General features: G+C 37.9%; 1 protein-coding gene across 4 annotated transcripts; it reads left to right on the plus strand.

The window, feature by feature from the left end:
• The first annotated feature begins 136 nt into the window (after nt 1–136).
• On the plus strand, nt 137–15,756 carry LOC309883882 (DNA excision repair protein ERCC-5-like). Of its 4 annotated transcripts, none has more exons than XM_082772351.1 (16): nt 137–192; nt 1,275–1,395; nt 2,003–2,178; nt 2,690–2,805; nt 3,426–3,518; nt 4,291–4,351; nt 5,248–5,391; nt 6,336–6,543; nt 6,828–7,775; nt 8,122–8,351; nt 8,741–8,860; nt 9,867–10,080; nt 11,716–11,860; nt 12,678–12,878; nt 13,678–13,762; nt 15,100–15,756. In XM_082772351.1, the coding sequence occupies exons 2-16, from the start codon at nt 1,308–1,310 to the stop codon at nt 15,655–15,657; spliced, it is 3,387 nt and encodes a 1,128-aa protein (XP_082628477.1). In that variant the 5' UTR covers nt 137–192; nt 1,275–1,307; the 3' UTR covers nt 15,658–15,756. The 4 variants fall into 4 exon arrangements, with proteins under 4 accessions (XP_082628477.1, XP_082628480.1, XP_082628478.1 ...); XM_082772354.1 differs by having other exon boundaries at nt 3,429–3,518; XM_082772352.1 differs by having other exon boundaries at nt 165–192; nt 1,295–1,395.
• Nucleotides 15,757–15,935: the final 179 nt, after the last annotated feature.

Below are 15,935 nucleotides of genomic sequence, written 5' to 3' on the forward strand. Positions count from 1 at the left end.
CCCGCCCCTTGCCCACCAGGGGGCCCCCGCCGCCTCCGCCATTTTGTGCTCCGGCCCGCGCCGCCCCTCCCATCATGGCGCCAGGCCCCGCCCCGCGAACCACACTTCCCGCCGGGCAGCGCGGTGGGCGCGCATGCGCAACTCGCGCCGCGAGGAGGGTTCTCGGCATAACGAGGCCACCTCCCCCCTCAGGTGAGCCTTGCGCGCGCCCCTAACGGTCGTCCCCGCCCCAACGGTCTATCGCCTCGCAGGGGGCGCTGAGGGGCCGGGGAGCGGCCGGCTGAGGGGGTGGCGGCGTTCGCCAGTACCCCAGAGGGGTCCTCGGGACCCTCACGGGCTTCGGCGGGGCGGTTTCGGGGGAAGGGTCGCCGGCTGGGGGCGGCGTACCCCCCGTAGCAGACCGTGGTACAGGGGGCATCAGCTGGTAGCGCTTCTCCTCGACCACAGCGATTAAATGCTGCTTATTCGCCAGTATTTGGCAGGCAAAGGCAGGAAAGAACCCCCCCCCTTGCCCAACAGATTTCGTAACCTAGTTCAGCAAGGGCGATGTTTTACATAACTCAGTTTATACTCATCATCTCTTAGTTGTTTTGTTTTCTTTCTCTTTGTTTTATTTTTATTTCTTTATTTATTTCTTCTCTTTATAACCCTGATACACCTCTTGAAAGGAATATGAAAGATCATCTGCCTTCAGCAGTTTTTGAGATGCGGGTGGTTTTCTACAACCGTGAACTCTGAGGCATTTCTCCTTAGAAAGAGCAGTCAGGCACCTGGATGGGTTGCCCAGGGAGGTGGTGGAGTCACCGTCCCTGGGGGTGTGCAAGGGGAGGGGTTGGACGTGGTGCTTGGGGACATGGTTTGGTGGGTGACGTTGGTGGTAGGGGGGTGGCTGAACCAAATGATCTTGGAGGGCTTTTCCAGCCTTAATGATTCTGTGATTCTGTGACCAAAATTTGACCTGTTACGAAGGGAATACATTTTACCATGTTTCTCACTTTGTAGCACAACAAATCAGACTTCTGTTATTTTAAATCTCACATTTGAATGTGAGATAATTTCAGCAGAGACCTTAGCTTGCAATTATGTGACTGGCAGGTTGCTTCAGTAGATGATTTTTAATAAAGCCCCACTTTAGTCGTGATGCTCTTGATGTGGGATTTTTGTTTTTATTTCTTTATTATTTCTATTTACAACATTAGTGGTCTGGGTTTTCATTAATAAAGCGTAAATGGTTCAGACAACCTTTCGATTATACTTTTATTTATTCCTCATAGATTCTTCTCTCTTAAAGTAGCTAAGAAAGAACAATGGGAGTTCAAGGACTTTGGAAACTGCTTGAATGCACTGGAAGACCTATAAACCCAGAAACACTAGAAGGAAAAATTCTTGCTGTTGGTATCCTTTGAAAGTAAGGCTAAGGAGCCAAATTTGTGAGCACTATGGCACTTACTTCTACGTGGTCTATTGTGTTTAGCTTTTTAAAATTTTCATATTAAATTGTGACAATATTTTGATGAGTAGTTTTTATGTTTTATAATATGTGGATACTAAGACCTTTATGCTTGTTTATATTTTTTTTAAAAGTAAGACTTTTCAACAAGTCTTTTACGCAAATGCAGGATGTTTTTTAATAAATAAATGTGCCACTAGTTAGGACTAGAAGATGAACAAAATTAAAATCCTTTTGTGTAAGCTTCCCTTGATTAAATGCTGAAAAAATGTTAGAAACATGCAGATGAAGTAACCTTTCATTTATTTGTAAACATAACTGAGGAGATACTACTTGCTGTGGAGGAGTTTCAACTTTGCTCTTTGTCCAGGTGGCGGAGGCAAGAATTTATTTTTTTCCAAAGTTCACGAATATTTGGATAACCACGGCTTCAATAGGCCAAGCCTGGAACAGCGAGCAAAAGCCACTCAGTCAATATGTGGGCTTTACAGAAACTGTTAATCTGATTTATGTGTAGGATTGCACATTATTTCTTCTTAACCATTTTTTAAGATATTAGTATTTGGTTAAACCAAGCAATAAAGGGAGCCAGAGATCGTCATGGTAATTCCATACAAAATGCTCACCTCCTCACCTTGTTTAATCGGCTCTGCAAGTTACTGTTTTTCCGAATTCGGCCTGTGTTTGTTTTTGATGGAGAAGCACCGCTTCTGAAGAGACAGACCTTGGTATGTACCTGTGCTGGGTCATTGCAATGCAAAGTAGGATGTGTGTCTGTTGCTAATGAGTAGAACGTTCAAATCCCTTGAGTTCTGCTTATGCTTCTGAGCCATGAGGATGGAAAGGCTTGAATTACACTGCTGTGCAGATGTTCTTTGCAGTCCCAGTTTTGGTCATCTCTTGGAGCTTGCCGCTCATTCCCTTTTGATAGATACTTATTCAGGTTTGATTTGTGTAGAAACCAGATTGCAGAGAAGTAGATCATGGCATAAAGCCTGCGTCTTGCTTCAGAATGGACCTGACCTTAAAAGCATTTACACCCAGAAGCTGAAAACGACTCCTGAGTCCCACAGAGGACACCAACCCAGAAGGATTTATAGGATCTGAAGGCTGTGTGTCTCCACTGGTGTAGAGTGAGTTAGGAGTTGCTCTTAGGCTTAGCGTGCAAAATTTGTAGAGTAATTTGCTTGATGTGTGTCTGTGGCATTGAGCAAAATTCTGTTAATTTCACGTTCACAGGCTAAGCGAAGATACAGGAAGGATGTGGCTGTGCGTGATTCCAGGACAACTACAGAGAAACTCTTGAAAACGTTTTTGAAGAGACAAGCTATCAAAACTGCTCTTACAGGCAAAAGGTAGGAATAAAAATTCCCAGAATGGTTTGGGCTGGAAGGGGCCTTAAAGATCATCTAATTCCAACCCTCTTGCCATGGGCAGGGACACTTCCCACCAGACCAGGTTGCCCAAAGCCCCATCCAGCCTGGCCTTGACCTCCAGGGATGGAGCATCCACAGCTTCTCTGGGCAGCCTGTGCCAGTGCCTTGCCACCTTCATAGTAAGGAATTTCTTCCATCTATGTAATCTAAATCTACCCTCTTTTAGTTTAAAGCCATTCCCCCTTGTCCCTTCACTACACTCCCCACACAAAGAGTCCCTCCCCAGCTTTCTTATAGCCCCCTTTCTATACCTTTCCAAGGTATAGAAAGGTATTTCCAAGGTACAAAGTTCCAAGGTATATTTCTATACCTTTCCATGTGCCTTAGCTTAGTTTGCGGGAGAATCTGCTCCATGATCTTGCTGGGCACAGAGGAGAGACCAGCTGACCTGTAGTTCCATGGGTATTCCTTTTTTCCCTTTTAAAAATGGGGTTATGTTTCCCTCTGCCAGTCATTTTTTCCTCTTGTTTAGAAGTGGCTGGTAAATTTTATATATCTATTAATTGCTTGTTTTTTTTTCTGTTTTTTTTTCCTCTAAGCAGTGAAGTTTTGCCCAGTATAACACAAGTTCGGAGAGAAGAAATTGATGATATATATGTATTGCCTTCTTTAGAGAATGAAGAGAAGAACAGGTAGGTAGAATTAAGAAAAATAGATAAAACGGTTAAAATAAACTGAGATAAGAGTATAGAAGTGTTGCTGAAAGACCTTTGACCCATGTGATTCCATAATATATAAAGAATATTTATGTTTTATTTCAGTTTCTTTTTGGACAAATAGGATTTTAACTCTGGATTCAGAAGCCTTCTAATTATTTATTAGAAAATAACTAACAGAACAAGCTTTCAGCCCGCAGATTAGTTTTCTTCTCGGAATTCATGTTTAGGGCTGAAAGTGCTATCTCACTTTCAGTGACTACTTCTATGTGACTAAATGAACCCAACTATTCAAGTTGGGGTAGCTCGTGTGTGGCAGCCACGTTCTGGTCTGTGTCCCCTCATTTAGTAGTGTAGATGTGTTGAGCAAAATTAGACTTTGTATGTACTTGTCAAATTTGTGACATCTTAAATAAGTCTAAGTGGAAACTTATCCATTAGATTACTCTTTGCACAGTTTGTGTATTCCTTATATACTTTCATATAATTTAAATGCTGACCAAATAAGAATCAGTTAATTATTTAAATCCAGACTAACATAATTTTTGCTTTTTAACTGAGAGAAGTCTGCCTTCTTGCCTTCTGTTTGTATCTTTTTGCATTTTATTTATATTTATATTTGTTTGCATGTGTATAGTTTGCTGTTGTGTGTGAATTTTTCTATGTATCAGTAAAGGGAAGACTAATGGCCTCTTATAGGTATTTCATTTACCTAGGGAAATATCTACATTTCTTTTGTGATTTTTAGCTCAGAGGAGGAAGACGAAAAAGAATGGGAAGTGAGAATGAGCCAAAAAAAGATATTGCAGGTAAATGCATTCTAATTCCTTTGTTATTGACAGCTATCCTGTATTTACATGCTCTGTTTAAAAAAAAAAAAAAAAAAAAAAAAAAAAAAGTGTTTGGGTTTGGAGGCCTTATTAAAGCATTACTGATAAAGCACACGAGTTAATTCTAAGGATGCCTTGTTTTCCTGCTAATCAGAAAATGCAAATGAAATTTGCTTCTCTAGAATACAGCAGAATAGGATTTTTAATGTGTTTTCTGGGTATGTGAAGAAGAATTTTTTTTTGTAATGACAAAAATGGAATGTGTACATTTCATGAAATGTGTGCAAATGAAATAAGACGGAATACTTAGCAGAATTTGCATACTTCTCCTGGTATGAATTGATGTTGAAACACTGGTCTTTGAGTTTTCACAGATAAATTCTGTATTCATTTCTGATGCATTGATCTCAGGGGAAGAGGTGAAAAGAAATATATCATTTAAGCAGAATGCATAATCATCAGTGACATTATTTTTTCTTTCATCCAAATAGAAAACAAAAATAAAAAATTCTTTTGTGAACACGCTTAATGTTTGAAGTAGTTTGCAAAAAAGAAAACCTCTTTGGAATGATAAAATCAGACTTGCTGAGGCTGTAATACTTGTTTATGTGATTCATACTAAATATCTTCTTATAAAAAGAACAAAGCCAAGCTTTTAAGTTGTAACCTATGGAGTGTATGTCAATAATTAGGTAAGTATTTGGTGTTCTAGTTTTTTCTTTACTTTTTTTTTTTTTTCCCCACGGTATAGGAAATAGCAGCAAAGGTCTTATAGTGTTTTTTTTTTTTTCATTTTGAAATAATAATGGAAATATTTCATTGTTATTTATGGGTGTTAATTCAAAATAAATGTGTTTCTTTTTCCATTTTTATAGGAAGAATTATTTGAAAACCCTCATTCTGTAGATATTGAATCAGAAGATTTTAACAAGCTGCCTCCAGAAATAAAACATGAGATCTTGACTGATATGAAAGAATTTACAAAACGAAAAAGAACATTGTTTGAAGCAATGCCGGAGGTAATACTTTTTAGAGTATTTTTAGAATAGTTTTAAGTCATTAGAATGGAGCTATTGCCATTAATGCAGATGAAGACTGCATAAGGGTATCACAACTGCAGAGCTTTATTCCCAAGCCTATTTAATGAGAGATGTTATGTTGAGGGGGAAAGAAAAACAACGAGGTAATAACTCCTAACACATCCTTCCCATGTGTGCATTCAGTGTCCTATCTCTTGATTTCTACTAAAATTGGCAGAGCTAATTCAGTTTGGCAAGAATGAATAAATCATGCTGTGCCTCATGCCTCAGCAGCATTACTCCCAACGTTCCAAGTGCAAGAACAAATTACTAATGTGGATAAATCAAGCAGAATGAACACAGTTTGAATTCCAAACCCTCAGGTTGTTAGGGAAGCTGGCAGCTGGGAAAAGACCTTCATAGCTGTAACTCAGACAGATGTGATACTAAAGCCGTTCAGAAACAGAGAACCCTACAGTGCTTACTTCTAGATCAGCTATTCAGAGCACAGTTAAATGTTTTTAAAGTCCAGTATCTGTCAGATGAAATGATAGCTTGTGCCTAAGTGTACGCTAAGGAGCATCTAGTGGTGGGCAACATCTTAAAACCAACCACGTATGGATTCTGTGAAAATTGTGTTGCTTTTAAGATGGGGACCAGGCCCATTAGCCAGCTAACATTTGTTGGTCACACCACTTAGGTCTTATTTTGTTTAGCCAGTATTCAAAACTATTTACCTTTTAGACTTCTAATGTGTGTTATGATGCTAATAGCACTGTTGCTTGAGAGTGCAGCAGTCGACAAGACAAATGTTATCTGCATAAAGCAAATAGGAAAATATTTCTATTAAAAGACTCTCCTGAGCATGGTAAGTGCGCTTGCATAAAGATACAGCTGGTGGCATTATATTTAAATTTACTTGGATTATTATTATTATTTTTAAGGAGTCCAGTGACTTTTCCCAGTACCAGCTTAGGGGTTTGCTTAAGAAAAGCAACCTCAATCGGTGCATAGAAATTGTAGAAAAAGAATTGAATCAACAGCACTCTGGTCAAATCCAAGAACAGTATGAAAATGAAGGTGGTTTTGTGAAAGAAGTGGAATCTAGAAGGGTAATTTCTGAAGACACTTCTCACTATATCTTAATAAAAGGTATGTCAGGTCTTCATTTTATAAAATCTCTTATTTCCTGTGTGCAGTCTGCAGCCGTTAATTTTAAGAAAAACGCTGAATATTGTTTACATGTGTATGTATGAAACTTGCAGTACTGTTAGCTATAACTGTGATTTGAATTGTGATAATTGTGATCAGCAAATGTAGAAAATTAGTTTATTAACTTTCAAATTAACTTTTTCCTTATGGTTTATTAACTTTCAAATGAACTTTTTCCTTATGTAAGATGGAATGTAGTCTTTTATGAAAATGTTTCTTTTCAGGTATACAAGCAAAAGAAGCTACTAGTAGAGACTTGGAAACTACTGCAGGACCCTCATCAAAAAAGCCTGAATTTACAAAGTTGAATAAAATTAATGAATCTCCTGCAAATGCAGAAGTAGTTGCATCTGACAAGTTGCAGACAGAGAAAGATAAAAATGTAGTAACAGCACCACCCTCTCCCCGGACTTTGCTTGCTATCCAGGCAGCTATGGCAGAAAGCAGCTCAGAAGAAGAACTGGGGTACAAAGATGAAGGACGCTTGAATGTTGTCCCGTCTATAACAGAGGAAGGCAGTGTGTCTCCAAGAACATTACGGGCAATTCAGCGAGCTTTGAATGATGATGATGATGAAGAGGAGGAAGTTGTTACTGTTAGAACTGATAGAGCGCTGACAGAAAGGTCAGAAGTGAAGGATTTTCTGCTTAGTAGCTCCGATGAGGAAGATCAGGTCCCTGAAGTACGGGAGGATAAAGAAACACCTACGTCTGCAATTCATTCATCAACCCAAGTGATTATGCAAGATGCTGAATTTGGACAAAAGAGTCAGGAGTTGGAAAAAAATCAAATTACACACAAGGGCACCAGTATATCCACAGCTGAAAATTATTCTTGTGTTGATGATGCTAGAAAAGAAAAAGAAGACAAAGAAGAAAATGATTCAAAAATGGACTTAAATTCTTTGGAAAACAAGGATACAAACTTGTGCATTCAGAAGCCAAGCTATTCCCCTGCAGAAAATAGTATAGGGTCTTTGATTCACAATGAAACAGCAGACCTTTCTGAAACTGAGGAAAACTTGAAAACTTCTAAAAATATAGAGGAAGTAATTTTACAAACAGGAGAGAATGTATCTGAGGTACAAAAGGAAATTCATTTTTTTCCAGCAGCAGAAGGTCCTAAGGAGGAAAGAGAAGGGATATCACAGTCTGAAGACAGCGATTCTGATGGTATGTGTTTTTTAATCATATACAAAGATAAGAAAATATGACCTTGTTTTATTTGAAGTCAATTTAACCTTCTCTTTTAACAAATGGTTTAAAACACATCCATTCCTGCATACATATGGATTGGAGAAAAAAAATCTGAGCTATATTTTTCCCTTGGTCTTATGCTGTTTTGTTGAAACGTGAGTATATAATATGGAGAAGGAGGACAGCATGCTGTTCTGTACCTTGAACGTAATGAACTGGTATACGGAATGGTCAACTATTTGGTTTCCATAGTTTTGCAATCCTTATTTCTGTTTATTGCATTTAGCAAAACAAAACCAAGGAGTTTATTTTCCTTTTATAGGAAGCTTTATTGAAGTGGATGCTGAAATCAGTAATGAGGGTGATTCACCTACTAAATATGATGAGAGACTGGGTGAAAAACCAGCACTTTCAGAAATGGAGGACAGACAAGATGTTGTCACACAGGACTTGCAGAAGGAGTCTGATGGAGTGCAGCTGACAAACAGTCAGAATGCTGAACAAGAAAATGATGGTAAAGATGCAGCAGATGAGTGGCAAGACATCAGTTTGGTAACTCCTTGTTATTTGTTTCGAGCTGGCAATGAATTGCTCTGTACCCAAATACTTTTTAAGGAAAACCATTGGGCAACTCTTCACTGTTTCATTGCTTTCATATATTCATTTTAATTTTATGGGGGCTGATTTTTCCTTAAAGATTACAGTTAACCATAATCTCTCTGAAATCGGAGGGAAACTCTAAGGTTTCAGGCACTCTGATAAGAAGCCTTATCTATGGTCTTGTAACTTACTGCATTAGAGAAACTGACAACTTCCTAGTGTGAATTAATGGAGCATATGTTATTAAAATAATGATAACTGTGGGCTTAGGTGTCCTTAGGCAAAGTACGTAGTAAAGTACTAAATTGTTGAAATGACCAAAATCTTGTTTTGTTTTTCAGGAAGAACTAGAAGAATTAGAAGATGACCTTTCTGTTGAGCAGGATGTGCTTCAGGCTCAAAAACAGCAGCAGGAGCGTGTTGCTTCTTCTGTAACAGGACAGATGTTCTTGGAAAGCCAGGTAGTATTTGTTGAATCATTTTGATATGATGCATCAAAAAGATTCGCAGTTGAATATTTTCTTAAAAGCTGTGTGTTGTTTCTTTAGTTATGGGTCACCTTTTCTTCCTCTTAGAAGCTTGTTTTCTTCTGTCTGCTTGATTTTAAATATTGAAAATGCGGAGGTTAAACTTCAATTCCAACAATTTTAAATAAATACTATAACACCATAAAATAATATTAAAGTTATGAGTAAATCAATATATTTTTAAATATCAGCTTTTTAAGGTTGTGCCAGATTGATCTTTTTAAGGAATCTCACCAGTAATACCTGTGTAAACTTGTAACCTCTGTTAGAATATTAACATAGAAAAGACAATCCAGTCTACTGGAAGAACTACTTGAAATACAGTGTAAGTTAATGCAGCTGCAATTCAGTTGACTAGTATTAGTCTACTGGTCTACTACATCCTTTGTATGAGATATTTAACTGAGGTTAAACAATGTATTCCGTAAAAGCAGATTGTGTAAAATGTATCAAAATACATGTGTATCAAACCACCCTCCAGAGGATGACTAGTCTGCCTGCTGTTAGTTAGCAGATAGACATATTTCTCATAGGCCTTCCAGCTATTTTCTGAGCTAAGGTGATGACTAATTTTATTTTATTTTATTTTTACCTCCATCTTTCTTCTTGGAGTCCACGTAACTGCTAATGCGTGGACTTTTCTCCATGGCAAAGTAGTGGTTGTGGAAAGTACAACACTTGAGCTTGTTTGTGTAATTAATACAGGAGATTCTCAAACTCTGCAGCAATAGTGTGATCAAGTGGTGCACTATCTTCCTCAGATGAGTAAGTGGGATTTCTGCTTCGACTTAGCCGTACATAGTGCTCTTTTGTTGAAATTAAGATTTGCTGCGAAATATTAAATACCTCCCAAGTGTGAATCTAGCAGTTTTGAGTCATGTAGAAAAACATTAAAATTTCATTTTTCAGATGAAATATTAACTGCTTTGCCTCCTTACAGGAGCTCCTCCGTCTGTTTGGCATTCCATACATTGAAGCTCCAATGGAAGCGGAGGCACAGTGTGCAATACTGGACCTCACTGACCAGACCTCTGGGACAATCACTGATGATAGTGATGTTTGGTTATTTGGTGCACGGCATGTTTATAAAAATTTCTTCAGTCAAAACAAATATGTGGAATATTATCAGTACATTGATTTTCAGAACCAGCTAGGTAAGGCTCAGCAATTCATTTGTTAGATACAGTCTTTGATAGGACAGCTTTGCCACGTATCTTTTTGAAGTTGAATTCCCAATGTTGAAATTCCTACATAACAGATGTATAAAATGCCTGTTCTTTGGAAAGGCTCTAAAGAAATTCAATTGGGTTGCTGTTTTTAATTCATGATGCAAATTCAGTTGACCCCTCTGAATTTGCAGCTGCCTGGTACACCTGCATTCAATACAGTGAGTTAGTGTGATGATCAGTCAAGGCTGGAGGCGTGAACTACAGTGCCAGGTTCTGAGTAAATGTCAGTATGACTTTTCTCATGTGGGAAAATTGTATTCTGATGTCATTGGATTTGTAATATTCTGCAAAGGGAAGTTTATTTTGGGCATACTGACATGTAACGATTAAAAAAGGCTCCAGTGTAATTATATGCTCTGTAAAAAGTTTTTTTTTTTTTTTTTTTAGTTAGTATCGACAGTTTTTTCTTCTGATTGTACTTGTACCTATCTGATCAAATTGCTGCTAATTATATTGAACTGTTAAGCTTCGGTGTTGCACAAAGTATATTGAGGAAAATATGAGCCAACTTTTGCATTTTTTTTTATGTCTTGTTTAAGCAGAACTCAGTTAAATTCAGCTTTGACATTTTTGGGATATGGTCTTTGAAATAATATTTTAATGCCTTCAGCATGTAAAATTCCTCATTTTTTATGTGGTGAAAAATGTTTTTGATTTATTTTCCCAGCAAACTGAATGAAACTTTCCCTACTTATTTTAGGAATGGCACTGTAGTTTACTTGGAAAGAAGTTCTGCAGAAGCACACATGATATTTAGCTGCTACTAATGTAATAAACCAGAGATGTTATTTATTGAAAAATAGTCATCATCTGTCTTCATGTCACATTCCTCTGCAGTCTTTTGCTATTATTCCTTTTCTATGCATTAAAGAGTTCTTGCCTGACACTTAGTGAGTATCCTGACTGGCATTCTGATGGGGGCTTAGACACACGTTCCTTCTTTTCTCCACAGCAATATTTATTTTTGATGTAAACTCCTGAAGCTAGTCACTGAGAACCAGTCTGGTTGCCTCAGATCTTATAATGTACCAAGAAGAAGAGGTCAACTGAGTTCTTCCTTCTTTCTAGGTGTTTCTGAGGCTCTTTTGGTCTATTGGAGTAACTGCAGTAGCACAGAGCAAATGACTTCCAGTTTAGGAGCACTTTCAAGAAGCAGAGGTGTTAATATTGTAGACTAGAATTCAAAACTGAGGATTTAAATGTTTTTATTGCTGATTCAGGAGTTGCTAAATTCAGGTCAGCACTAGATGAGAACAGGACAGTAACTGGAGAAATATATGTAAAATATTACCCCTTAGCTCTTGAATACCATAGGGGAAATCTGGATTTCTGCACTGTAATGCATTGATTTTGGCAAGATGTGCTAAACTATGCAAATACAACTATGGTGCCTGAGCTCGCAGTAGCATATTGACACTGCTCCAGAATATAATTTAGCAAATCCTGATGTTAATGCATCTGTATTTCTTTTGTTGTTCGTCTTACAAATTAAAAAAAAAAAATCTGGAAGAGAATGGATGCAGCATGCACTAATTATATTTGGTTTACTGTCTTTCACAGGGTTGGATCGAAACAAGTTAATTAATTTGGCGTACTTGCTTGGAAGTGACTACACTGAGGGCATCCCGAATGTTGGCTTTGTAACAGCGATGGAGATCTTAAATGAATTTCCTGGGCGTGGATTGGAACCTCTCCTAAAATTCGCGTATGCTTTGTTTTATTTTTTTCATGTCTTTCTAGAAAATTAATGTTAGTAAATACACTTTTCTGCTGCTTAAGCATTCAGCAAATTTAAATTTAAGCATTAAGCATTCAGCATCATTAAGGATGCTAAGTTAACTATAAAATATGTGACTCCTTGTATCGGTATTTGAAATGGCAGGTAAATAAAATATATTGATACAGCAGTTACCACGAGACTAATGAAGATAATAGAACAGCTTTAGTACTGCGCAACTGCCTCTGAGTTCATTGCAGAGCTGGATCCCTAGTGGAGTGGAGGTTGTTTCTCCCTGAGTATGTGAGAAGGTGCTGTAGCTTGCTCATAGAGAAAAGAGACTTGATGAGTGAGGAATGGATGACCTGGAAAGAGACAGACAGGTAGGCTGTGGGGAAGAACAAGGTTTGAAGACTGACAAGCCAACTGTATTGGCAATCATGAAGATGATTAGAAGTCCTTTTTATTTTTATTTTTTCCAAAAAAATCCAAAAATGATTGTAACATGTGGTATGTCCTTCCCAAATAAGGCTGAATTTAAGCCCTTCTGTTTAGCTGCTTAGGGGGAATCCAGGTGATGTTTGCTACGTTGGCTGGCAGCGGCTCTATTGGCTGTATATGTTTTGTCCTTTCTGCTTTCAGATATATATCCCTTTGGCCGTTTTTATTTGAAAATTACCTACCTCATGTCACGTAGTAACTGAAGTAGGGAGTCTGGTTAAAGCCATTTAAGTTAGCGTGGATGCTCTTGACATTCCAAGTTACATTTTATGGGGACAAATGAATGTTTTCCTCTGTTTTTCAGTGAATGGTGGCAGGAGGCTCAGAAAAATAAAAAAATGAGATCTAATCCACATGATACCAAAGTCAAGAAGAAGTTGCGGGATCTGCAGCTTTCTTCAGGTTTCCCGAATCCAGCAGTGGCAGAAGCATACCTGAAGCCTGTGGTGGATGAAAGAAGGGGTTCATTCACCTGGGGGAAACCTGATGTAGAGCAGATCAGAGAATATCCTTTTACTATAAGACAAGAATTGTTAGCTAAAAGTATCCAGGTTAAAGTTCATAGGGATAGGTAGTGACTCGTTAGCAGTGTGCCAAATTCTTAACATCTCATTGGTGTGATGGGCCTCCTTGCCCCAGCTGAGTGTGCTCTCCTACACTGATACCAGCTTTGGAATTGAAAAGAATGTAGCTATTCATGTATGGCATTTGAGGCTTCACTGCCCTCCTGCTTCACTTTGAATCCGGTCTCATAGCTGGGCTGAGCAGCTTGTTGTGACATTACACTTCTGTAACTGTTCCGTCTTTCACACGTGAGTTTCAAAACCTAGTTATTTATTGCATTCCTTGCAGTAATGTCTATTTCTTGCACTGGTCGCGGCTTGAGCTGCAGTGAATTGTTGAAAAGTAGATGGCAGTGTGTGCAGAACTAATAATGTTTTAAACAGTAAATGAAAATTTCAGGGTGTGCAAATGTACAAGTAGTTTATTTACAGGTATTGTATTTTATGGCAGTACTGCATAGTCAAAATGAGCTTTTTCTTCCTGGAGGCACACTTTTGGTAGTGCTAATAAACACTGTAACAAACAGAGTTGTAATGGCATGATGAACACACATCGCATAATATTAGAATCATCCACATAAGTTGGGCTTAATAACTTGAGGCATTTTCTTTGCTTTTGTAGTAGTAAAAATGTTGACATAGAGTAGCCTTCCTCCAGACATGGGTTAATCGAGGAATTTTTATTTTGTGTTTACAAAATAGCAGCAATAACCATTTTTAATGTTCCTTAACTTTCTGCACATTCTGCAAAGATCACTTTGGCTGGACTAGGACAAAGATAGATGAAGTCCTTTTGCCTGTGATGAAACAGCTGAACTTGCAGCAGGTAAAGTATAGAACTCTGTATAGCTTAAGCCTAGTTGGAAAATTGTAAGAGATGCATTTTAAAATGAACAGCGAGGCTTTAATCTATAAAATACATTTCTTGGAAGCTGGAATTTGACCATATTTTTAATATATATAAATATAGATTATATATATATAAACCAGTAAACAGGTCTCTAGACTTTGTTTCTTTATGATTTGGGTGTACTGTGAGGCACTCTATGTAATTTCAGAGGTTGTAATTGTAGTAGTTGGTTTACAAATCGGTAATCTATCAAGCAGCTTCTTCAAGTCCAAGTTGCTGTTTGCTGTTTGCTCCAGATATAGCTGGAACTACAAGTACCTCAAGTACCTTTTGTGCTTTTAAAAGACTGTGTGTTGTCTCTTAAAATGATTTATAAAAATGCCCCTAAGACTTTGGTAAAGTGAAATGGACCATTGGGTACCATACCAATCCTTTAAGGAGAAATACAGACTAAACCATTGACTAAGAGCCCAGTTATAATATTACTCAACTTTACAAATAAATGTACTGTCAGTTTTCATACAACTTAAAAGTGGTGCGTACTGTGCAACTCTAAAAGTTATTTGCAGAACCGATTAACTAAGCTAGGATTCTTTCCTCCTTTTGCTACCAACAAGATGTAGCCTACACAAGTCCCCTAGGCTGTCTCTAGTCAGAGGCTTGAAAGGTACCACAACACTGTCATTAGATCCATACACTTCTAGGTTGACTGGAACAACCTTTGGAAGTGTCTGTCTCCTTAGCTGACTTTAGGGACTGGTAGAGGACTGGTATAGTCTATACAGCAAGCCTGGCTGTAGCTGAGAAACCAGATCCATTGTGTGCAACTGCTTCTAGTTCTACTCTCAATCTCTCTACTGTAGCAGCATGTGTCAGAATGAGTTCAAGTCCAATGGCAGCATTTTGTTGTACTGACATACGCAGATGTGAAGTGTTAGCAGTATTTGTTAGTAAATGTTGTGTTGTTTTAACAGCTTGCATTTAAGGATGTGTTTGCAAGGATGTACTTAACACTGCAAAGATTCTCTGCATTAGGGTTGAAAATAGCAATGTGTATCTAACCATAATCACATACACAATGTTAATAAAAATTTCACTGGAGTTTGCCCATAGTTCCTATGAAGGTTCTTATTGCATAATTTATTATAAAAGTACAAGTATTACTATAATAATACATCTTACCCACATGCATTACTGATTTCATTAGTCATTTGTCCTGCTTTAATTTATGATGCTTTATAGTATATCTTAGATAACAACTGAATTCCTGTCACAAAACATCCAAAGCTGCTTCACTGCTTTATTTTTGTTAGACTCAGCTTCGGATTGATTCGTTCTTCAGACAAGCACAGCGTGAAAAACAAGCTATTAAAAGTCAGAGACTACGCAGAGCTGTGACTTGTCTGAAGAGAAAGGAAAAAGAAGAAGAAGCTGATGAAATTCGGGAAGCTACTGCTGTTATGGAGAAAGAACTTAAACAGCATGAGAAAAGGAAAGGGGGAAGTACTTCAGGCTGCTCAAATCATCAAGCCATGGCAACAGAAATCCAAAGTGGAAAGAGAAGGAAGCGTTCAGATTTTAGAAAGGAACCTTTATATGGAGGCGGTTTTGTTGGGAATTTGCATCTCTCAGAAACTTCTAGTGACTCCTCAGCAGAGGAATTGGAAAGCAGAGATTTAGATGAGAGCAAAAGGAGGAAAATTACCTCTGAAGTAGAGACAACAGACCATAAAGAGAAAAAGGGGTACAGTAGCTCAAGTGGTGAGGATGAAGAACTGGGAAACCCGATCATGGTGACTGCCAAATCTGTGTTTGAGGGCAGAAAACAGAAACCACGGAATAAGAGAGGAAAAACAAAGAAAAAGCCTTAAAGAAAAAAAGTCTTAAAGATAGACTGTGTATGTGTTTTTTATGACTTAAACTCTGTAAGTATTCTAATGAATTTGTATGTAAAAAAATAAATTATTCATCTGCAATTGTCATGCATTGTTTTGTGTCTGGAATTCAAATAGGAGGGATTTTAAACAATGGGAAAAAGAATTCTTTCAGCACAATCACTCAAGCTGGACCTGATATGTTTTTTCTGTTCTGAGGTTATAAAATTAAGCTAAAAAATAATATATATTCCTATATCTAAGCCCTCATAATA

This window comes from Aythya marila, assembly GCF_965140915.1.
Source record: "Aythya marila genome assembly, chromosome: 1".
Taxonomy (NCBI): Eukaryota; Metazoa; Chordata; class Aves; order Anseriformes; family Anatidae; genus Aythya; species Aythya marila.

Excerpts from the sequence above, each read along its gene's own strand:
- LOC309883882 (XM_082772351.1), top strand. The coding sequence starts at position 1,308 with ATGGGAGTTCAAGGACTTTGGAAACTGCTTGAATGCACTGGAAGACCT. Across the intron at positions 2,806-3,425 it reads ACTGCTCTTACAGGCAAAAG|CAGTGAAGTTTTGCCCAGTA; the intron begins GTAGGAATAAAA and ends TTTTCCTCTAAG. Across the intron at positions 3,519-4,290 it reads GAGAATGAAGAGAAGAACAG|CTCAGAGGAGGAAGACGAAA; the intron begins GTAGGTAGAATT and ends TGTGATTTTTAG.